Here is a 25,638-nt window from a genome sequence, read left to right on the forward strand (position 1 = left end):
AAAAAAATTAGACAACTATCTGTCAGATGTACTTTGATTGGGATTCCTAGGTTAGAATTGATTGCCTTATAGGCCCTTTCTAACTCCATTATTCTAGGATTCTATGAAAACTTTCAACCACTTTAGGTTTCTGGAAATATGTGCTTGAAACATATAAACCGTAGTCTAAAACAGCAGAAGGCAACTTGTGGTTTCCAAAGATGTCAAATTGCAATTCCTGTCAACCCTTATCATTAGCTATGTTGACTATCATTGATGAAAGAAAGATACCTGAGATGAGCCACATCCCTCATCCCTGGTCTCAATGTCTTACTTAGCAGCAACTGTACTTTTCCTAACAAATGCATAAGCTGCATTTTAACCCCCCCCCGCCTCCATCATAGACATTCTTGTGCAAAAACATCAGAATAGCTACATATCAAGGTAGTAATCTAGGCCTACTGTAGTGAAGAGAACAACTAGTAGGAAACCTCTGTCACAACCGTAATACCCAAAAGAAGAGGCATACACTGTGCATATTTTCCCTCTAAAGTGGGCTTTAAAACAATGATTTTAAATCAAATCACTTACGCAAGCATTTGAGGTTTGGGGAAGAACTCATACCAGGGGACAGATGATGTTGTACTGCAGGACATGCTGCAGGGCTGCTTGAGAACTGCATTAGATCTGTCCTTTGAAGACCATAACACATTACATGGGTATCCTTTCAATGTAGAGGGAAAAGTCAAACTACCTGGAGAATACAGTGGAGTCATACTTGTTGCATTGCCAAAAAGTTCACTAGTCATTCTTTCTGTTCTTAAAGCTTTCTCATCTGTCAGCCCAAAATTCTCTTCGGAATCAACTGTAGCTCCATATAAATTACTATCATCTGTTTCCTCAAAATAACCATTTTCAACCATGTCTTGGTTTTGCTCCTCCTCCTCCTCTTCCTCCTCCTCCTCCTTTTCCTCCTCTGGTGAAATGGTACAAATTGTTCCTCTCTGAGGGCTAACAGGATTGCTACTGACAGAAGAATATATATTGGAAATATCCACGCTGCTTTGATAACCAAAGTAGTTTTCTACAAGTCCTTGCTTCAGCATATCTGTACTGCCCTCTGATGAGAGAACATTCAAACCTGTGAGATTATCATTTTCTGCCGTTGTCAGTTTGACAGCCATTTGTTTTTCCTCCAAAGATTCATTAAGATTTCCATCAATTGGCTTCATAATACCCTCAGCAGAAGTAGACACTGAACCTGAAACAACACAGGTCTCCCCTAAATAAACAATTCCTGAAAGAGTTTCATTTGATTTTTCTGCAGTATGCATGTCTCTCTCCAACCTTTGGGAATCTTTATAAATTGTCTCAATATTCAATTGTGGATTACAGGTATTCACATTTGTACATGTATCTCCACCTGAAACTAGTTGTAACGGTGCTTTTATATTTGAGGGCAATGAAGGCAGAAATGTAGTCTCATCTGACTCTTCTGAACATGCTATAAAGTGTGATGGCACAATATCAGATTCTTCATTGTCATCACATTTTGTCAAGTCAATTGCTCCCAGGTCTAATATAGTTTTGCTGTCACTTAATTGGCATTCAGGTACAAGAGATATCTTTGAATTTTCATCAGGGGACAGATCATCATCAGAAGGGAGAGAGTTTATTGATGTTAAGGAGGACTGTATTTCACTAACAGCACTTGTACTTTCAGTACAGTGACTCTCTATTGGGTTTTTAATATTGCAATCTGGCTTGATTAAAAGCTGAGGAAACATTCTCTCACTGCTACATGCACTTTGGCCTTGAGGAGTTTCAAAAGCCACCTCTGCACCTGGGTGCAATGCAAAAGAACTTGGTTCACTTTCTATACCGGAATCTGAAAACCGGGAAGATGCATAGGTAACACTAATGTCCGGCAACTTAAGTACATCTCCACTTACAACAGTGACAGGAGTTTCTTTTGTTGACAGAGTGGACTGGTTAGTTGTAACCTTTCCTAAGGAATCTTTATCATGTCGGAAGTCTGCTTCTTGCAAAACTTCCTTTTCAAGAAACAGTTCCTCTTCTTCTGACTTAGGCTTCTTTTCAGATTCTGAACTTTCAAATGTAGACTGCTGCAGGTTTTCTCCACACACTCTACCCTGTGAAACTTCTGTTCGTGATCCAATATGAACAAACACTTTCTCTCCTCTGTGCATATTCCTACAATATGGTTTCACTTCTATTTTGATAACTCCAGATGGACCAATAGAATCTTCAACAGAACCTCTGGGTGCCAAATTACTTTTCTCATGAGTATCCACCACCCCTTCCTGGGGAATGTTATGAAAAGTTATTGAATTTGCACACTGGGAAATGGCAGAGCCACATGGGCTTTCCTGATTTTCTTCTGGCTTGGTGGCAATTTGCTCAGGTCTATGTGATAAACTTGTGTATTCTTTCTGACTGATTTGCCGCACGACATTCTTTGCATCAAAAGTAGGCCTACCAACTGTAATATCCACCCCTTCTTTCTGATTACATGAAGGAATTCCTTCAAAGTACTTAGAGATGTCATCCGTTGCTGCCGTTTTTAAGCATTTGTAACCTACCAAGACAACAGAATCCTTAGAATTTTGTTTTACAATTTTTTTTGGATTTTCAGGTTTCATTGTTTTCATCAATTTGGGAACTTTAACTTTGGACTTGTTTGTATCTTCACATTTCCCCTTTGTAGACTTCATAAACTGCTTTTCACTTTCTGACTGCCAAGTGTGGGAGACAACTAAAGATGTATTTTTCAACTCTGGGCTAGAAAAGCCAACCATAGAACCTTCTTCAGTATCCAGTTTATCTGATTTCTTGAAGTCAGATTTCTGATGAGCTGCAGACCAGGCTACATCCATCTCTTATGTAAATGGGGGGGGGGGAAGAAAGAAGAGCATTTTAGAACAAGATAATGCAATAACTGTTATTGCACTAAGATTTAAAATATGAATTAGAGAAACATGCATTTCATGGTCACGAATTTAAGAAAGAAGACAGTTACTCTGAATGCTTCAACTAGCACATTCGACAATGGCTGTCAGCAGGTCTTTAGAATTTCAGAGAAGAGGGTTTCCAAAACTAGCTTGCATGAAAGGCAAGTGCTCTACCACGGGGCTACAACCCTTCTGAGGATTCTTTTCAATCAAAAAGTAAAGCAGACAAGCATATGAATATAAATTAGCATTCAGAGAGGCTGGGCTTTCAAGCAGCATATGCTCTCATATGCACAGTAGGGTTTTGGATGTCTCTTTTCTTGTTGCAATGCCCTTCAGTACCTTCCAACCCCAGAGGCCTCCACATGGACTTGCAATGTAAAAAATAAAGTAAGAAAAAACTGAACGTGAGTAAAGTGGTGCCCCGCATAGCGAGCGCCCCGTTTAACGATGAATGGGCATATTGATGCAATGTTTTAAGTGCCCGAAAATCGCATTGCGATGATCGGTAAGCATTTCGCTTACCGATTTTCACATTGCGATGTTTTTTTAAACAGTTGATCGGCGGTTCCAAAATGGCCGCCGGGAAAAAATGGCCACCCGCTGTGTTTTCGCACAGTTTCCTCGCATACTGGGTGGTGAAAATGGCAGCCGTATGAAGGATTTCCGCATAGCGGTGAGTTTCCCCCCATAGGAACGCATTAAACAGGGTTTAATGCGTTCCTATGGGGTTTTTCTTTCCGTACAGTGATGATTCCGGATAGCGACGATTTTCCTGGAATGGATTATTGTCGCTCTGCGGGGCACCACTGTATATTTAGCACACACCTAGCTATAGCGGGTTTTATTTCAGAAACTCTCTTAAATCGCTATCTATATTATCATCATAAAGTGTTGCACAATACGAACTTTAATTTCATCAAAGCAAAACCTGACAGGTGCTGATTTACCTTCAGTGATGGAATCCACATATCGATCTTCAAAAATTATAGGCAAAGAATTCAGATCGCCATCCAATTCACTGCATTCAATCGGAAGAGGGGGAAGAGAACTACAGAAGGATGTGTTCTTTATTGCAGTACACATCTGAAGGTAACTCTGGGCACTGAAAGACACCATCTTATGTGAAAACATTTGCACAAAGCAAGCATACACAAAGAACTGTAACTGATAAGTTTCATCTCTAATTGTATTAGTCAGAAGCACTAGCTAAAAGTCAATATTCTGTAAGACTATAGTGTCAATTATGAAATAAATACTAAGTCTGATTAAAAAAAATAATTGTTTCAATTTCTACTTTTGTTTAATCAAACAGTTTTCTTAATTAAGTGGCTGAAATCCAGTTGCACAATTAAACCCCATGGAAGGGTGGTGACTTCACCAGCAGGGGGTCATTTTGGGTAAGTAAAAACTTCCGACTTTTGTCCTGCCACTTTTTTTGATTCCCATGTTATCCCTTTTGTCACATGGAAGCCATGGGAGCCACAAGACAGGAGAAAGAAACTTCTTATTTCCTAAAATCACCCTCTACTGGTGACATAATTCCCATTTTGCAAATGAAAGTTACAGAACAGGATTTCAGTCTATACTTTATAATTATAGCTTATAATTTATTTTCTATCCACCCAGTTCACACTCAACAACAACCATTAATTAATCTAACTAATGGATTCATTATTTTTTAATTAAAATGGGAAATTATAATTCATTCATTCATCTGATGGTTGTTTAGGTTTTCTGGGCTCTTTGGCCGTGTTCTGTTTCTTCCTAACTGAAACAGAATTAAACAAATTTAAACACATACAAACATCTCAGGACAATAGTTAAAAACTAATAAAAGGCACCTTTATATAATTCTATTTGCATTCATTTCCTAAAAACTGGGAGGGATGGCACCTGACAAATCTCTGTAGAAAACCTATTCCACACAGAAGAGGCCATGACCGAGAAAGCATGCTTTCTAGTGTTAGTTTTTGCCCTTCTCATGTGTCTCAGTTTTCAAAATTAAAGACTGTGAGGATCAGGTGAGACAGGTAGCTATTTAGTAGCAGAGGTATTCCAACAACTATTGAGATCCTAAATCATTAAGGGCGTTATAGGTCATGGTCAGCGTGCATTCTTGTTTGCATTCACAGTTAATATTTCTACTTAAAGTTACTTACTGTAGTTCCTGATATGCAAGAGCTGCCTCTCTTGGATGTTCAAGACAAAAAAATGCTTCAGAAAATCTACGCACCTAAAATGTTTCAAGGCAATAAAAATAAAAGTTTATATTAAAAGTGTTACCCTTTGGTTTTCTTAATGGCACAGATTCTATATTTATATCTCAATGTCACAGTAACAGTATACATTAATTAATGGAACAGTTCATTTTTAAAAACTGAATACAAGCCTATCATGGAGCAATGAGTTAAAATGGGTCTTCCAGAGATATTTTAAACAATAACTAATTTTCAACACTTTTCATTTTCAACAGCTAATTAGGAGCATTACTGGATATTAAAATCTTTTTAACCACTAGCATATAATTCTACTTTGGATTATGTTTCCTTTCTTCAGATACTGAAGATACAGGCACATAAAAACAGAAACTTCAAAGTTGTTTCCTTAGGCTCAAAAGTCCACATATCCTGGTAAATGATAAGTCTAAGCCATGAAATCTTATGTCATAGTACAATTTATTTTGTTTGCCTTTAAGATACCACCAGGCTTGTTTGCTGTTCCTTCTCCTGGATAATCTAAATTGGATTTCTATGCATTTTTGGCTAGAGTTCCCAATTTAGTAGTTGCATACAAAGTGATCACTGCTCTTCCTCAGCACATTCTAAAAACAAATTCAGAGGTCTCAGTAGGTTTGCTATCTTTGCCTCAGACAGGCAAGTCAACATATACAAAGCTATGTGTTCGTCTTTGGTGTGCAATGGCCCTCGGCACACAGATTTTGAGGGATTTCCTGCTTGGCCCAAAAGTCAACCATCTTAGCCTTCAGAAACCTGACAAATTCCTCCAGGGTTAGAAAATTAGTGTAGCAACTATGAACTCCAAATTCCCAACCAGGAAGAAGTATATCTCAGATATGTAAAACACTAGATCATGAATCCATATATCTGGGGAAGAAAATGCCGAAACTGAAATGAAGGCTATAGACACATGCTTAAATTTAACTAGGGCAAGTGAGATTTTCAAAACATTTAATGATTTGTGTTTTACCTTTCTACAGGGTCATGACTAGGATGGAGCAACTGGGCTTTGCCCCAGTATGCCTCCAAGATTGGTCAGGTTTAATGCCATAGAAAAGGCTGTGGGGGTGTGGCACAGTGTAAACCCCTCTGTCACCAGAGGGTGAAAGTGCAAAACAGCCCCCAACCTGAGTGTGCACATGTACTGTTGACTCCACCCACCCAATTAAAGGAGCTCCACCTGGGGAAAGCTCCACTCTAGGACAAAATTAAAAGCAAAACAAACAAACAAACAAACAAAAAAAAAAAACCTCACACATCCTAATCACGACATACAAAAACACCACAGAAAAGAGGGTGGGTTGGTATGAGAAGCCCCAACACCAAATGAACTGATCAGCTGCTTTATATTCTCTATAGCACTGGTTCCCAACTTTGGGTCCCCATATGTTCTTGGACTACAACCCCCAGATATTCTAGCTTGCAGAACTAGAGGTGAAAGCTTATACGAGTTTTAGTCCTAACATCTGGAGACCCAAGTTTGAGAAAACACTGCTTTACAGGCAGATGAAAGTGGAAACTTCCACTCTCAGGTCCACCTGGAGACTAAGTGCAATTTCCTAGCAGGCTTGATTGGCCCGCTATGTCAGGTGCAGGAAAATAGTCATGCCACTTTCAGGGGATACAGTGGTGACTCGCTTTATGATTGCCCCGCATTACGACGAAACCGCTTAAGGACGATCTTTTTGGAATCGCAATTGCGATCGCAAAACTATAGTCTGAATGGGGGAATTTTACTTTGCGATTATCGGTTCCCTGCTTTGGGAACTGATTCTTTGCAAAACGACGTTTTTTAAACAGCTGATCGGCAGTTTCAAAATGGCCGCCGGGTGATTAAAATGGCTCCCCACTGTGTTTAGGGACGGATTCCTTGCTATACAGGCAGTGAAAATGGCCACCCTATGGAGGATCTTTGCTGGACGGTGAGTTTTTACCCCACTGGAACGCATTGAACGGGTTTCAGTGCATTTCAATGGGGTTTTTATTTTCGCTTTACAATGTTTTCGCTTAACGACGATTTTCCTGGAGCAGATTACCATCGTTAAGCTAGGCACCACTGTACTGGGAAAAAGATGGTGGCACCAACCCTTTGGAGCCAGCCAACAATAAAAACAGTCTCCAGTGAGTCAGGGATTTCTGTTTCACGTGCCAAACCTACAAGCTCATAGGAACCTTTCATGTGGAGCAAGGAATAATGGAGAGAGAGAAGGGGCTGGGTACTTCCTTGGCTGCATGAGGGATAAAGACTGAGGAGGAGGAGCCTGAATAGAGCTGTAGCTTTAACATAAATGCTGCTGTCAAGTTCATTTTTATGCTATACTATTACTGCTAAGTGTTTCATTAATGTTCTAGTTTTATCAATATTTCTAGATATACATTTGGCTTTAAAAATGTACCCTGTTTTCCCGAAAATAGGACCTAACCTGAAAATACAGTAAGTCCTAGTATGATTTTTAGGATGCTCGTAATATAAGCCCTACCCCAAAAATAAGCCCTAGTTAAGTGAAACCCCACCCTCCACTATTGTGCAGCAACCAGAAGAAGAAGAAGTGACTGTATTTGAATAAATGTAGATTGTTTTACATGAAAAAAATAAAACATCACCTGAAAATAAGCCCTGCCTAAAGCATTTTAGAGCAAAAATTAATATAAGACCCTGTCTTATTTTCAGGGAAACGTGGTAGGTTCACCTTATGTTTAACTTTTAAAAGGTTTTGAGACTCAGTTTTAAGAACTACATTTGATACACAGTTTCAGAGTTTTTCATTACTGCAACAGAACTTGGGATGGGCCACTTCCACTCTCAAAACTTGTTTAATTATAGGTTGAATACATACACGCATCATGTGATGTTCTTGTGCTAGTAATGCAGTGACATCCTCTTGACAGTTAACAGCCTCAAGAAATTGTCCCCAGAGAGCCATCAGAAGTGAACACAGCTGAGCAAGGTTCATATTTATAAGCTCTGCCAGTTCATCAGGATTTTCCATTTTCTGCACCAGGAAAAAAAAACAACTTGCATTTTTTGACATAGTTTCTAATACTCAGACAAACGTATAACACATTTTTCCAAGTTTAAAAATGAATATGAAAGTGTCATAAAGTCAGTTATTTCCTCTCAAACTACATTGTAAAACATTTTTATATATTAAATTTACTGAAACACAATTTGCACATGAAGAACAAAACGGCAACACCTCTGGCAATTTCTGTAACTAAGAAGCATCCTATAAATGATACAGTACTTGGGCTCCATCTACTTCAAGAACTTATTTCTAAGACTCTATGGTCCCACATGTGATGACCATATGTCAAAGCAGGATTTTTTTTAAGGGAATTAGGTGTGAAAAAATATCTTTTTTTGGCTGTGTCAAATATGTCCATTTTATTTGTAGACCTGCTGTATTATGATGAGGGAACTTTTTAAAGCCTATTTTTGCCATACTGTTTTATACATACTGTATCCATCTTACCATCTCATCCCTTCTGCCCTCCGTAACTCCCATTTACAAGTGGAACTCTGCTCATGTAATGGTATCATCTCCCTCACTGTATTATACATGAAATTGGGAGTTCTGCCCTAATATCTATAAAGTTATACATATACTGAATATCATTTGCTGTTTGAGCTTGATGTTGAAAGAGATTTTACAGAACTGTGTTTCTATAAAACTGTGGGTTTTTTTTAAAAAAAACAAGGGTCCTTTGCATTGGTGTGAAAATCTCATAGCATGTCAACCCCCTTTTAATTTTACTTGTAATATTGTACAGTATATCATGAAAGAAAATCTTAAAACTCTTTTAGTTGAGAATCACCTTTTAGTTCTGTTCATAATCTGTCTGGAATTTTTCATTAACCTGAATAATCTGGTGTCATCTGCAAACCAGTATGCCAACATTCATCTCCAGGTAAATTTATGAATAAATTGAAACAGTATATAGTACCAACACAAATCATTACTTATTTTCCCTTATTGTGAGATTTATATACGCCCTCTGCTTTTAACCAGTTGACTCTTTAAGAATGCCTGTTCTCTTGCCTTCTGACTGCTCACTTTGAGCAGAGGTTTTGATGACAAATTTGGTCAAAAGTTTGGAAATGTTATGTCTACCAGTACCTTTCCTATCCATAAGACAAACACACACAAAAAAGGAATTACTTAAACCACAAAAAGGTTTGCTATTGAAAAGGGCTAGTCTTGATGGGAGGAGAGTGGAGATTGGGTTTAATGTAGGAAAAATAAATTAACATTTATTTAAATTAGGGAAAATACCTTTAAGTCGTCACAGAGTTCTGTCAGGCGTACTTCTACATCTACATCTATGTTTTCTGAAAATATTAGAGTGCATGTAAAATTAGTATACTGAAGCTTGAACTATGTTTTATAAATTACAAAACAAGACTACTCGGTTGATTCAACTTCAGAAACAAAGGCTAGTATCCTGTTGCTAGAACAGAATGTTCTGCTCATAGACCTCTGAGTGGTTCCAGCTTGCCATTGTGCTATCCAAAGATTGAAATGAATGGGCTTGCACACTGTGGTACCAAATATCTCAAAAGAAGAACAAAAAACAAAAAACAAAAACAAAAAGTAGTGGCGTCTTAAAGACCATTAGATTTTCATGGGACTTTTCATGGATCAAGTCCACTTCCTCTGTGTCATAAGAAATTATAATAGTCTTTAAGGTCCCACTATGTTTTTTTTCTATTTATTTATTCAGCTAACCCCCTGACCCATCAAAGCAGCCCGTTCCTGATATAAAGCCTATGAAAACAGAGTTCTTTTTACCTGAGATCTCTCAATTTACTAGTTAGACAGGCTTTCAAAAAGCAATGCATGAAATGAAATTTAGGCTTTAGGAAGGAAATGTGCAAGCATTAAATTAGATTAGCTCCAATTCACCAATCCTTATGAGAGAAATGAATCAATTGAGTTTTCATTTAAAATGCAGGTGTTTTCATTTTTAAAATGTTAGAATTTAGAGGCTGGAGAATAATAAATATAGTAAGACAACAATGGAGGAGTTATTACCACATACGAGTTTGCATCCTGCTTTCCAAGGGATGTGCAGTGAAGGAAAAAAACTTTCTTTTCCTGATTACCGTTACTCCCTTTAGACCTTGAAAATCTGTTCCAAAGAGTTATAGGACCCTCCAAAACCACATAGGTGGTGTTGCAGTTACTGTAAGAGGGATTAGGCAGTCCCCTCTTCTCATAGCAACATGGTCAACTGGATTAAAATCTCTTCGATGAGAGGGATTATTTTGTTTAAAGAAGGCCATCTTAGACATGTCTTTTTATATAAAGCAAATCCCAATATTAGGTACAGAACTGAAGAATCACAGGAATATCTAGGGATCTACGTATAAAGAAAAAAAGTAGGAATTCATCTTGTCTAACGACAGCAAAATCCTTTTATACACCTGCACCCCCATAAAGGGAATAACATAATCATCCTCATATTCATTTTCATCCTCATCAGAGAGCAGCTTATTAAAGACTTCTTTTTTATATATTTTGAGCTGCACACGGCTCATACACAAAGAGACAAAGTCTTATACAACATGAAATTGAAAAGGGAAGTCTTTAATCAACAGCAATCTGCTGCTGACAAAGACATCATTCTCACTGTCCACCCAACAGGATTTCAGCCTATAACAGAATTAAAATATAAATGAATAAAAGAAAATATTCTCTATCAATTTAAATAATCAAAAAGGGATATGTTTCTTTATTATAAATTAATTATAAGTCTCAACAATAAAACCTTTTTCTACCCAGAGGTTTTCCATTCATTTTCTTTTAAACCCAGACAAACAACATTGGCCATTCTTTCAGAAACAAATCACTCTAGTTCAAATTAAAACTTATCAAGAAAATACAGTTCATTCACTACCATTTATATATTTTGTATAATTCCTAGGTCTGGTGAAGAGATTTACTTGGGGGACCCACTTAAGTATAGCTGGTGGGTTTTTTCTAGTTTGCCATATGCCTTGGTTTTTCCCCCCAAATAATATCCCAAAGCAGATATGCAAACTGCAGCTTACCTAGGACAATTTCTATTGAAACTATTTTGGAACTATTTTGAATCATTGTTAAACATGAATGATTTACTTTGCTGAAAAAACTCTGGCAATCTTTGGGTTGTTAAAGTTTATGGCTGAAAATATGGAAAATTTACACCAGAGAAATGTAAAGATCCACAAAGATGCCACAAGACTCTAGTATGAGCTTTTTCCACCTTCCCGTCAAACCGTTTTCTAAACATCTGCTTTTCAATTAATACTTTTGCATTTAAAAGCAAACATTTCACAGATCAGTTAGAATTCCAAGTCCATCCCAAAGCAGCTATTTAACAGTTGAGCTTCAATGTTGTGTAAGCAAACTTCTGCTTCATGGTTCCTTTCCCCTTTCTTCAGCCCTAAAGAGCCCCCACAAGCTGCTGCAGAGGGTCTCCTAATCCCTTGCATTTGGGAAAGGACACAGGGGAATCCTATTCTCTTACAGATGTCATATGCCATTTCAACCTATTTTCTTTAAACTATTTAATATTGAAAAAACATATAGTATGGGGGCATGAGATTTCAGTACAAAGAGAAGAAAGTTAGCGTTCCCTTATTCTGAATGCATTGTTACTTTTTTCTTGAATAGTCAACTAATGGTTACATTTAACTACAATTAGGCTCAGCCAAAAAAAAAACTGCATTCCTCCAGTTGCATCATTCAGCTTTTAGTAATTTATTTCTGTATTTTAAAGTGCAGTGAGCAATTGATTTCAACCCAAGTTATAAAATGTATTGATCGAAGCATAATGCAATCAAAATGTGATAACCTAAAGGAAGATCAATTCTCATCACATTAGAAATATGTTACATATCCTTAGCAATCTTCTAATGATGCATTCTTTGTTGAAGAATCTTTTACCTTTAACAACAGCATGGGAACAAATGCATATACAAGTAAAAAGGTCTGCTTAATGCCCAACAGAATTTTTGGACTGGAGATGGAGTGCTGGGTGGAGAAAGGGAGAAATATAGCAATTTGGCATTCTGGATAATGCCCAGTATATTCTGAAGAGGTAGAGAAAGCATTCTATTAAACTCCATAAGTATCTCTTCATCCAAGGCAGGAAAAATCGTGCCCTGCAATGCAACCATATTCATAACCAGGCCATTGGATTTCCACAACTCATAGAAAAATGTGCTAATCTTTTCAGGTATTTCAGATTATTGACAGCAGAAAACGTTTCATGCTGCTAATGAAAAAGTTCAGAGTGTACAGGCAGGTCACTTTTGTTCAGAAAGATCAGAGCAGTGAGTTCTCATCCTGAGTTTTCATTAATGGTTATCTAAAAAATATGGAAATGGAATGATAGGTCTTCAAAACCAGCAGCAAAAACAAGGTATCAGTTAGATCTGAACATGCCTTTCCACAAATCCAGATTCTCAATTTATGGAAGGGACTCAGACTTAGTAGAGACTCCCACAGAAGGAAAGACAGGGGAGGTAATCTTCATTGAGTCCCCTGCAGCATAGGCACTATGCTGTTCCAGAGTGCCACTCAATCTTCTAGAGTAGCCTTTTAGGGGACACAGAAGCTTCAGGGGAAGAAGCAAGTAGCAGAAATCTACCTCCTGCTCTTACTCCAGTGGAGCTTCTTATTAACAGAATTCTGTTCCAAGTCTTGATCTCATATGTTAAATATCAGAGCTTTAAATCTATGTTAATATCTTATCCCATAAGTAATATTGCAACTGTTTCTGGTTTATAGCACAAGGTCAAAAATAAAACAGACATTGTGAAATGAGACCATTTCATTGATACTATATCCTCAGATAAAGTGGTACAGAGAATTCCTATGTTCAATTCATAAACCACCTTAAACTAGAGTTGGATGTTATTTTTAGATATTCTACACGTGTTTAAAGATAAGAGGTATTATTTACAAACAACAAAAGCTTTGATGCTTTATATCATACATCCTAATGGGTTATAGACATAACCCACTTAAAAACATACCTAGATATGCGTCTCCCTGGATTCGTAGATATTTTCTTCTGAGAAGGCGTTCATAAAGCACCTGCATGCTGGACTGGGCTAGTTATAAGGATTGTACACATGACTAGTTACTACACTCCTTTTTCCATGTGTTTATTATTATTATTATCATTAGTCTTAAAGTTAGTAAGAAAATTTATCACTTGCCTAGTACTTAGTGCAATTAAGTAAGGACAATTAGAGAACATAATTTAGTAAAATTATTAATGATGTACATCATGGCTCTTATTAGACTTATCATCTGTGTGAGATTTTGTGAAATGGAATAGTTAAATCAAAACTGCCCAAATGCTAACAATTTCTGTTACTTAAAAAAACCCAATGTAAAGCATGTATTTATACAATTTTTTTAAAAAGCCAATTTTAAAATAAAAATGTACATCAGAGGAATAAACATATAGAAGGCAAAAGGGATAGCAGACAATACAAGGAAACAGAAAAGGAAAGGACAGTGGACTTTTTCTGAGATTTAAATAGGTCTTCAGAAGTGTTCTTCCAGAATCCTACTTGAATCTCAGTATTCTGAAAAGGATTTTCTTCAGGAGAAAAATTGAAGGTAGCTTGTAACAAACTGCTTATGATGTCATCATAGTACAAGTCATTCAGAAGATATTCCCCCCCAGCAACCATAATGTGGGTGTTTAGTGGCATATAAATAGGTCCCAATGACATCATTTGGATATACTGTACAGTGGTGCCTCGCATAACGTTTTTAATTGGTTCCAAAAAAAAAACCTTATGCGAAAAAAACTTTATGCGAAACACCATTTCCCATAGGAATGCATTGGAAACCGGTTAATCCGTTCCAATAGGCACGGATTGGCGTCCTTAAGCGAAAAAACCCATAGGAAACATTGTTAAATGATACAATGTTTCCTCCATTGGAATGTATTGAAGCCGACTCAATACATTTCAATGGCTTTGCGAAGTCAATTTTTGCAAATTTAAGTGTGTCATAAAAGGGTCAAAAATGGTTTTAAATGCTTGGATTAGCTTCTGCCCCCTCTAAAACGGATGCAAACGTTAATTTGGCTTTGATCTGACTTTTCGTTAATTTATGGTGAATTTTCCCCCCCCAACTTTTGACAGCTGTCAAAATCTGACAGCTCCATTGTTTCCTATGGGGGAGAAAAAAATTCACAAAAAATTAACGAAAAGTCAGATCAACGCCAAATTAAGTATGCACACATTTTAGAAGGTGCACTAATGATTCCAAGCATTTAAAACCGTTTTTCAACATGTTAAGACACTTTTGTAATTGAAAAAATGAAAATCGTTAAGTGAAGCAGGGGACCTAAAACCAAAAACGTTAAGCGAAGCATGGTCCCAAAATCGCTATGTGAAAATCGCCCATAGGGAAAAACGTTATACGAAGCACAATCTGACTCTGAAAAAATAAACGTTAAGTGAAAAAAACGTTAAATGAAGCAAACGTTATGCGAGGCACCACTGTATATGCATGCAACACTGACTGAACTGCTTCCACCACCTCTAGGAATAGATTTTTTTTAAGAAAAGACCATATTAGTAGTGTTAGCAGATACCATTTAGACATTAAACATTTTGTCAAATACATAAGCCAAATTACAATATTAAATAACTGAATCTTTAAAAATTCACAAATAAAACATTAATAAAGAAAATGGCAGCAACAGAAGCATAATATACTGAAAACTATTCCTTTGTTAAGTTTCAAAATTGGTTAATAATTTAATAATTATCAATATTTTCAACATAGGGTTTGATTTAATTTTTACAAATTAGAATAGCATCGTCTATATTTTTTTGGATGGTATTCATTATTGAAACACATTTTAAAACTAATATTGTTCATTTAAATTAAGAATACCAGTATACTTGGGGGAAAAAGTTTATTAATAAGGCTAGACTAGATGGGGGCATTCACAAATGCCTTCATGGCACATTTTTATAAAGAAACTATGCCTTTATAATAGCAATTTTACAAATGGCACTGGTAAAATAAATCGTGGGGCTTTGGCCAGGATCCAATGGCTGCCATTCATTGACAGAACAGTTTCCATTAGCAGCACTGGGAGGCTGCTGTTCTCCATCCCAACTACAGTTTCCTATGCATCCCTAAACTTGGTTGCAAGGGCTTGGAAAACCTGCCAGAACCAGTTTCCATGTGTCACTAGAACTAGGGGCAGGGATGGGAACTAGGTTCAATCATACTAGTGCTTCAGCACTAGTGCAACACTGGAATTAGGTTTTGGTCAACAATACAGTATATGGTATGTAAGTGTAGAAAGAAATTTATGGCCATTCTAGATGTAATAATCCAATAAAAATATTCTAAATGGAGAGACAGGGTTCTGCATACAAATACCCTGGAAAATTCACATAAACTTGGTTTAGTATACAGGGGGCAATAGTGCACACACAGCAATGTTTTATCATTGACGTTTCAGGATATAATGTTCTATAGAGATTGGAGTGGGCAACCTGCCGCCTTCCAAATGTCAAGACTACAACTCCCTAGCCAACCAACAATTACTGTGCAAACCCTGAGGCTGCTTTTTCCAAATGTTGTTGTATTGCAGACAACTGTCCCATATTTTGCTGTGTTGCATCTCTAAGTTAGAACAGTTTCCTACAGATGCAAAAAGTTAGGAAGAGCTATATTTGCCCAGTAGAAAACCATGTTTCTATAGAATCTAGGAGAGTAAGCTCATTATAAGTAGAAGGGAGCACTCTACCTCACCCCTCTGTCCATGGTTTCTTTACCCTCCTACACATGGAAGGTGACAAGTCTGATGAGGGAGAGTTCCACTATTCATGGGGGTCCTTCCATGACTCTGGGTGTTTGGAAAATCAGGGTCCTTTGCTTCCACAAGAAATGTTTTACTTGCAATGATATTAGACATATGCATATTAATTGTAGATTAATTACATTATTTGTGCTATATTATAATCAATTAATATAGCTTGGAAATATCTATAAGACCTGATGGCAGAATCAGAGACTATTGTACGTGTAACATAATGTATTAACTATGAGGTTTTAGCTTCTTAAGAAATGAAGAAATGTTTTATTTCTGTTAGTATTAATTCCAATCACATTTGAACTCAAGTCATGCATTAAAATAATTGTGCCCAATAAAGCTACAATTATGGTGACATGTTGATCAGGAATGTGGCTGTGATATTTTATAATTTTGTCTCTAAAGGATTTATGCAACCAGAAGGTATCATGAGCAGACTTTGAATTTATTTCCCTTTTGCTCTACTGACCCTATACTTTCAACATTTTCAAATCTGAAAAAAGAAAAACAACAACAACAGTCTATCTGCCTAAGGATTTTTTTGGCTTTTTTTTGGAGGGGGGCTAAAATGGGAAAAACATGTATGTGGACCATAGATATGTTTAAGAGGTCAAACCAGAGGATGGTCTTTCCAGCTTACTTTAAAAAGCTAGAAACTCTTTCAAAACCTATTTTCAAATTACTGTTGCACAAGACGTTCTGCTTAGAAAGTATAAACCTAAACTTGGCTTTAAATGTATGATATACAGTACTTAGTAAATTTATAGTCCTGTTGATAAACAGGTTTTCTAAAGCACTAGGACTGTAAAAATGTACACACTCCTTTTAAAATTCATATATGGACTTCATACTATATCACAGCCTACCCTCCCCATAATAATAAAAGATGTCATGCTACTATGAACAAATAAATGTCTGCTGTGAGTACACAGCAAGCACCCTGAAAATATTTTTGCCTTGTATGCCCTAAACTTCAGATTCATCACAGTGATTTTAAAGCCACATTGAAAGCAATGTCTTATAGGTGAGTAGTGCTGTACTATTCATAGAATATGTGCTAAATGGTACAATTATATATGTATACATATGTTATATGTACATTATATGTACCATATAACATATACATACACACACTCTGCCATTCAGCACAGACGAATTAACACACTATCTTAGCCTACAGGACACAAACTGCAATTTAGATTTGTTTTTCAAAGAAAATAGAGAGTGCATATCCTGAAGTCAAAAAATACATTAAAAAAGACCAGCCTGCAGAATTAATTAAACCCGAGGTACTGTTCTATACTGCCTGAACTATTATTACATTTATCTCCACTCATTTCAAGATATTCCTTATAGATAAAGTAGTACAACAGTTTTGCCATGAGGCAGAACAAAAGAAGCATTCATTTCACATACCTGCATCTAATTTCTGACAGGAAGGCAGTTCTTTTGATAAAGTGGTGAAATAGCTGTGCAATCCTTTGAATGCTAGTAGCAAACTGGCACAAAGGGTACGGTGGAGATTGTAAGCGTGATTCAAGAAAGGTTCTGCTACTACAAAACTGCAGCCCTAAAGACAGATTTATACAATTATCAGATCAGTAGGTAAAAAAATAAGTTGTACACAGAAATTATGCACAGAGCCCAATGCACGACAAATGGCACTCTACATCCATATACAACTTCAGATTCCATGTGAAAGTCTGCTTGAAATGTGGAATCATGTCAGAGCAGAAGCTATGAGGCATTGGTATTGGATGAAGGGGAAGCTACTTGGTCACACATACAGGAGATCCTAGTTCTCAGCCAAAGGCAGCAGTCTTTTCTTATACACTTCTTCAGTACTGGGCCTTACTGAATGTAGTAGATCTCACTTTTGTGTGAAGACTAGCAGGAGAATTTTCAGTAGATTTAACAATTAATTAATAAAAATTTCAAACAAACCCCAAAGCATTATAGAACTGTATCTAGTATGCAGTATCATAGGAAAATACACAAGTACTCCTTTTAATTTATCAGATTCTTGAAGGCATGCATTCATTTGGTGTTAAACAGCATTGTAACAAAACTGTTTTGCATGTTAAAAGTAACACTGTTGAATATTTATTCCTTCTAGCTTATTAAAAAGTCAAAGAGACAAATGATTATAATCTTACATCAGCTGTTAACTGTTTAGTGTAACTGTTGCCAAAGACAACGCTTTCAAGCGATGGAATCACAGAATCCCTGTTCTGTGTTGGTGCATTTCTGTTTAGCCAAGTATTCTTGGTTGGGCGAGGAAAGCTAAAATTAAATGAGAGCATAATTAAAGATGTGTAACAGAAATAAAGGATGAATTAGAGACAGATGGGAGCAGAATTCTAAAAGATATCCCATTCAGTTTATTTAGTATCTGCATTAACTATGGCTACTCGCCTCCAATGATGAGCAATGTTAACTGTTGTAACAATAACAACACAGTTTTGGTATAAAAGAAATGAAGAAAGTACTGCAAACACAATTTTAGATGATTGCATGTAAGTAATTTGATAACATTGGCCAAAATACAAATAAAACATAGCTAATTTTAGGCAGCAAACACAACTCTAAGTTAGCATTCTCAATCAGCAGCATCACTTCCGGTTCATGATCACTTTTTAAACGAGGGTGAATGAATTTCAAATGGTCTGAGTGTCTCATTTTTAAATTCAATCTATGGCTTAAATCTAAAAATATTTTGTAGAAAAGAAGGCACTTCTTGTGCAACTCAGGTCTTCCATTTTTTCTCTGTCTCTCTCTCCATCCACTTGCATTTCCCATGTACTTCATGCCATTCCAGAAAGTCCAGAAGAAGCATAAAATAAAGGAATGAACGTGGGGATGGAGCCAGGAATTGCTTTCCTTCTTATTTGGATTCATTAAGCAAATTCTACTGCATCATCCATGTCCTTGAACACTTTTGAATTTTTTTTAGATGCCAGCCAATAATTTAATTCTGTGAATTACTGATGCAACACGATCTACAGTATTTTTTAAATTGGTCTCATTTTCACAAATTTTACTCTTTTCAGAAACTCCAGGAAAACTATAGTTATTCAATGAAACAACCACATCCTGTACAGCCAGATGTTTAGGGGCTATCTGAAGAATCCATTTATTTGCTAAATTTAAAAAGTACATCATATGGGAAAAGATGCACAGTTTAGTTTACACATATGATGGCTGAAATCCTGTTGCACAATAATGCAAAAGGCATAATGTTTAGGGATGAATTGCGATTAAGTTAATAAATTCCTGTAGACATTTACAGTTTGGTGTACTACAGATAACATCTACAGAGATTTCTTAACTGATGGCAGTTTACCTCTAAAATTTATTCATTTTGCATAACTGCACGATAGGATTTCTGTGAGTTTTTTTTTCTGTTCTAAAATTGTTTAGTGGAAAAGACAGACTTGGAGAAAAAGCAAAGTAACAAAGAAATGTTCATTAACACAGCAGAAAAGTAAATTACAACTTTCATTCTCTTTGCTTGTACATTAAAAAGCTCTTTCAGTTTTAATTTTAAGACAACACTTAAGACCACCTGAAGACAATCACAGATGTAAAGTTATACTACACTCCATTTATATATCAGACAGCGGCTGAAATCCTGTTGCAACTAGAACAGGCCACTGAATCACTTGACTCACCAAATCCCCATTGATTCAAAGGGTCTCCTCTAGTTGTGCCTTACTATGCTAAGGAACAGTATTTCAGCCAGTAAATTATGTTAGCTGCTTAAGATTGACCAATATGTTAGAACAGACAGAACTGCTATGATAAGCATGCATAACCAGACATAGCTAAGGACATCAGAATCCAACAAATGTTAGTGTATTATTAGTTCCAGGTTTGAATGCTGATGCATGATCATAAGGTTTGAAGGGGAAGTTGCACATACAGTCTGTGGCTGCACACAAATACTTTTTAGTGTTTTGCTATAAGGCCAATTTTTGGAAGCATCTTCCCACCTCTGCACAAACACACACACTCATTATATTCCTGCACAAACAGCCAAAGCCAAAGAGTAACTACATATTTGATTGTATGCATAGTATTGTAACTTCTTATAATTCTTCTACTGAAACGCCTTTCAAATATAGCAGGAATGAGTATGGACCAATACATCCGATATAAAAAGATACTGTATACACTGTAAAGGATGATCAGGGAAGAATACTATTATCATTAGTGACCCACTTTCTGGCACTTTTAGCAAGCAGCTGAGTTATGGTAGCTGCCTACAAGACAAATCAAAAAGCTGCCACAACACAACTGCATCAGAGGAACATTTTACCAAAAGAGAAAAATGGCAATGACCAGTGAAAACACTATTCATGACAGGTACCTCAACTCCTCTATTTGTCACTAACAATAAACAGCATTCAAATCATCTTCGAAAAACTCAGGTAAGTGGAAAGTTCCTGTCTTCATAAAGAAGCAACAACTATATGTTTATTGTGATGTTCATGTTGTATTTCATTGTTGGCTTTTTACTGTGATTGATACGTAGCTCTTTAACAGCATGAACTGAGCAAGGAAAGGGATATAGACTAGGCTCAAAGGTTTAAAATTAATTTGCTATTACTGCCACAGAATCCCTGTTACTGCAGTGTATGTACTCATTAGCTCATTTCCTCCCAGTCTTTAATACTGCATCTCATACTAAAACACACTTCATAAAGCATGAACAACATGCTTTGAGAACATAAATGAAAACATCTTGTCTGTTCCTACGTACAACCTGAAAAACAAAAAACGTACTACTCTTGGAAAAGATCATGGAGTTATATTTTATTGTAATATTAAATATATACCTAAAAATTAGTGGATCTACAATAATTATGTTCTTAATGGATCCTATTTTATTCTTTTTTGACTTCCTGTTTATGTATAAGATATACCAATCAGTGGGCAAAATCCTGTTGCATAACTTTGCACCAGTGTAACCTGCACAGGGTACCAGAAGCACTTAACATATGGTAACTTTTTGGTAACTAAAAGCCTCCCATTCCCCTCCTTTTTGGCATCAAGGCTGCTTGGGGCTCCTTTTTGCTGTGAAGTTTCTGGGAGCCTCGGGATGTGGGAAGTGTTTAATAGTAAAAAAAAATGACCAGTGGATCACCACTGCTGATCTGGCAATGATACAGCAGCATTTTCTTTTTTTTAAATTACCATACTATTAAAGGCTCTTCCCTATCCTGAGGTTCCCAAAGGCCTCCTTGGTGCAAACAGAAGTCCTAGGGATCCTTGATACAAAAAAAGAAAAAAAGAGTGTGATAGGAAACTTTTAATGAAATGCTTCTGGTACTTGATCCATATTATGCCATGCAAACTAATGCCAAAATAATTTTGACCAATGAATATTGCAGATTCCAAATGATTAAAAAATTCAGTGGAGACACTAGACTAAAATATATGAAATATATATGAATGTATGAACCATTATTTGCCTTTGTTTCCCACATGTAATGACCACAGTTCAGGAGATACATAATTCATTACTTCTTTCTCTGAACACATAAAAGGCAAGATAGCTATATCAGCAGTCATGAGCACAAAAAATTCTGCATAAACACACATAGTATAAGAAGAAATACTTGAGAAAGCATACTAATCCTGACTTTGTTGGACTAGATTCAGGTAGGTTCTCCAATACCCACAGAGGTTCTGAGAGGAATGTTCTCTTATAAAAGGCAAGGAGGTCTCAGCATGTGAATTCTTAGATACACGCAAATAAGTAGAACATTCAAAGAAGACAATGGGGATGCCTTAGCTCACCAGAAGTAATTATTTGCTTTGGAATCTCTAAAAAAATGTATAAGACGTTGGATCCAGAGTTATATGCATATCACAAGGCTAACAGAAACAGCTCTCTTCATCACCTCCTATCTACAGCAGGTGCTCAAATGCCATAGCCCATCTACTGAACAGGATGGAAGGAGATATATCCCCATCCCATTGAGTTAAGATTCGTTCTATGAATGGGAGCTGAACTTGTGGAATGCAATGAAACCTACCTGACCTTTAGAAAATGCAATAGCTGTTGAATCTGGAGGCATTCTAAAAGAAATTCTATTGATATTATTTTTTGCAGGAAATGAGATGTATAAATAACTTCCAGTAATATTCCCCCCCCCCAAAAAAAAAGTGCTGAAAAGTACAGACCATCACCACCACCTTTCCTATATTGTACAGAATAAGATCAGGATTCCCATAAGCAACTTTGTGAACAAAGTCTAGAGCAGCCAGGCCTGCAGTTTGAGCCAGGAAGGTTTTTCCAATGTTCTTAAGATTAAAGACTGGCTACCCAAAGTAAAGCAGCTAATGAGATACCTATCAAAATAAAAATCAGCTGCCTCACATCACAATTGTCAACTTAAAACTGGAACAGACAATTTCCTAGTGAGTATTATTGTGGAGTTTACTGTTCACTCAAATTCAGGCTCTATGTAAAAGTGATAATTGCCATATTTTTCTACGTATAGGACACCCTGATGTATAGGATGCCCCCACTTTTCTAATCCAAAATTAAGAAATCTAAGTGGTTCTTAGCAAGTGTAGGGGGAAAGGGATCAAAGTGCTGCAGGATTGCTTTGCTCCCTGTTTTCCCCTCCCCTTGTTTTTGTTATCTCCTCAACTTACTTCCATGTATAAGTCAACCCTCAATTTTTAGTCTAAAGATTTTAGACAAAAGTATAGTCTTATACATGGAAAAATACGGTAACTGTGAATATAGTATACAAATTGAGTCACAATTCTCCAAATGAAATTGCTGATACTTTTGCAATGAAACCAAGAACAAAAAATAATCAAGATCATATTTCCATGCTATTAGTTTTGAAAAACAAAACATGTAAAACATCTTTCTTTATATTAATTACCTTATCAGTGGCTGATGTAGAGCAACTAAAGAGGCATGGACTATAACAGAGATGACAGAGAGGTGAAAGTAATCAAACATGACATTGACGTAGTGATGAAGGCCTCGTTGTAAGGTAAAGTGCAACTTTAGTGTTCGGCTGCTAATTAGCTGCAAGGTGTTCAGATCTTCTGGCCTAAAAGAACAATAGCATAATCACAACCATCCTTTTGAAAGTAATATCAGGAATATTATAATGCAAACAGTGGTATTTCCAGATCAGAAACTATTCTATGTATAACTTAATAGCTATTTTGTGTTAAGGAAAAAGACAGAAGCAGCAGTGGGAAAAACCTGGAGGGCTACAAGTGGAAGGCAACATTATCTATAAAACCTGTTAATAAGAAAGGGCTGTGCTGGGGAAAGCCACATATGAGAGTACTCCAGTGATCAAAATTATTTATTCATTAATTCATCCATAAATAAATAAATAAATGAAATCTTACGTGCTGTGCAATTATTCAGCTGTGTAAGAACATGTTCATGAAAGACTTGGTTTGTTTGAGATACAAGACTTCCAATGAATTAGAGTAGTTCTAGCCAGAGAAATCACTGGGACCTACTGTATATTCAAAGATGTACAATCCTTTATAATGTACATACATTGCAATGTGCAGACTTAATAGTAATATATATCTCCATGTGAATTTTAAAAATCTATGAAAAACACCAACAAATACACATGAAACAATGATAAAACATTCAAGTCTAAGATGAGAGTCCTGTGGCACCCTGAACACTAACATGTTTTATTTGTCATACACATCTGTGGACTGCATCCAACAAATTCAGACAGCAACATACATCTGTTGAAGTGGGTTGCATCCATGAACTGTCACAGGACATCGCTCTTTTTTGGTCTGTATTAGAGCATACTGATTAAGTATGTTTAAGGAAACATACTGATTAAGTTTGATTAAGGAAATCAACCCTGAGTGCTCAATGGAAGGACAGATCCTGAAGCTGAGGCTCCAATACTTTGGCCATCTCATGAGAAGATAAGATTGCCTAGAAAAGACCCTGATATTGGGAAAGTGTGAAGGCAAGAGAAGGGGACGACAGAGGACCCGATGGATGGACAGTGTCATTGAAGCTACCAACATGAATTTGACCCAACTCCGGGAGGCAGTGGAAGACAGGAGGGCCTGGCGTGCTCTGGTCCATGGGGTCACGAAGAGTTGGACATGACTTAATGATTAAACATCATCAACAACATACTAGCACAAGTACACACTGGAAAATTCAAATTCAGGCATTTACTCTTGGAAAACCTTTTGTTAAATTATTACTCATAAGCACATTAAGTTTCTACAACCTCTACAATGTGTAACATATATTCAGCCAGTTCAGCATGTGATTTTGAGAACACGGATCTCAAAAATACTCATCCATAGACTTTGCCATTACATTAATATTGTCCACATGACAATGAAATTGTGTGTGGAACTTTCCACCAGTGGGGGAGGGGGAGAATTTCTTAAAGACACCAATACACAGAATTTTACATGAAAGATTTTCTACTTAAAACAGCCACAGCAAGAACAGTAATATTCAACAGTAAAAAATAATTCAGTGTTGAACTTACGAATAATCTGTATCTGTAAAGTGTAGGTCTAAAGACAGCATGAAATTCATTTCATTAAGAGACTCTTCAATCTAGAAAAGAGATTTTGAAGAAAGCATTCATTTCTAGTAACAGAACCTATGGTTTTACTCTACATTCCTACCCCTGATGTATTTATTTAGTAACTTGAGCTGAGTATATTCTGACCTTCATTTCTCTTCAATTACAGGGATCTTCTTAATATTTATTTATGACATTTTTATACTACCCTATTTAATGAAAATCCAGTACTCTGGGCAATCATGCCAAGAGAAATCATCCCCTCACTCCCCACTTCAGAAACAAATAATGAAAAAACTGAAAAGCTCACACTAATAATTAAATGATGGTGATTGTCCTCTACGATTGTGGTTCCCAACTTCAGGTCCCAAGATGTTCTTAGACTACAACTCCCAGAAATCCTAGCTAGCACAGGTAATGGTGAAGACTTCTGAGAGTTTTAGTCCAAGAAATCTAAGGCTGGGAAACACTGTTCTAAGATAATAAAAAAGCTACACCATGGGTCAAATCACTACCAAAGGGGAAGAATGTCCTTAAAGGCTTTTTTAAACAACTCAGTTTTTACTAGCTTCTTAAAAGTCTGGAGGTCAGAGACTTGCCAGATCTGCAATGGGAGACTATTCCAGAGTGACACAGCCACCACCAAAAAGGCCCATTTCTTAGTGGAAACCCTCTTTGCCTCTCTCGACATAGCCACCCTTAACAATAAGGTCTGGTAGAACCAGGTGGAATGAGCAGCATTTGGTATAAATGTTCTCACAGGCATGAATATCCCAAACCATTGAGGCGTTTATATGTTAGCCTGGCATGGAAAGGAACAGGTGGATAATGCAGGTCAGCCAGGACTAAACAGACAGGATCTAACTTATTTGCTCCAGAGATCAACCTAGCCGCCACATTCTGAACCTGCTAATGTTCCTGTATCAGCTTCAAGGCAGCTCCATGTAGAAAACGTTATAGTCATTGATATTTGACACTACCTGTGCATGAACCAGCATTTTCAGGGACCTCCCATCTAAGTACAGGCACAACTGG

The 25,638-nt window shown here is 36.7% G+C and overlaps 1 protein-coding gene across 5 annotated transcripts in view; it reads right to left on the reverse strand.

Moving 5' to 3' along the window:
- FAM135A (family with sequence similarity 135 member A) overlaps positions 1 to 25,638 on the reverse strand; it is a 73,118-nt gene that overhangs the window by 13,587 nt on the left and 33,893 nt on the right. For 2 of the 5 annotated variants that reach the window (XM_020785840.3, XM_020785839.3), the window contains exons 6-15: positions 24,565 to 24,635; positions 22,942 to 23,115; positions 18,193 to 18,319; positions 17,453 to 17,606; positions 13,215 to 13,292; positions 9,466 to 9,521; positions 8,029 to 8,184; positions 5,114 to 5,187; positions 3,902 to 4,056; positions 571 to 2,878 (exon numbers count right to left, since the gene is read on the reverse strand). In XM_020785840.3, coding sequence (XP_020641499.3) covers positions 571 to 2,878; positions 3,902 to 4,056; positions 5,114 to 5,187; positions 8,029 to 8,184; positions 9,466 to 9,521; positions 13,215 to 13,292; positions 17,453 to 17,606; positions 18,193 to 18,319; positions 22,942 to 23,115; positions 24,565 to 24,635 — 3,353 coding nt within the window. Of the gene's footprint in view, positions 1 to 570; positions 2,879 to 3,901; positions 4,057 to 5,113; positions 5,188 to 8,028; positions 8,185 to 9,465; positions 9,522 to 13,214; positions 13,293 to 17,452; positions 17,607 to 18,192; positions 18,320 to 22,941; positions 23,116 to 24,564; positions 24,636 to 25,638 lie in introns of those variants that run through there. The other 3 variants (XM_078385998.1, XM_020785841.3, XM_078385999.1) reach the window with 3 other exon arrangements.

Source organism: Pogona vitticeps, chromosome 1, assembly GCF_051106095.1.
Source record: "Pogona vitticeps strain Pit_001003342236 chromosome 1, PviZW2.1, whole genome shotgun sequence".
Classification (NCBI taxonomy): Eukaryota; Metazoa; Chordata; class Lepidosauria; order Squamata; family Agamidae; genus Pogona; species Pogona vitticeps.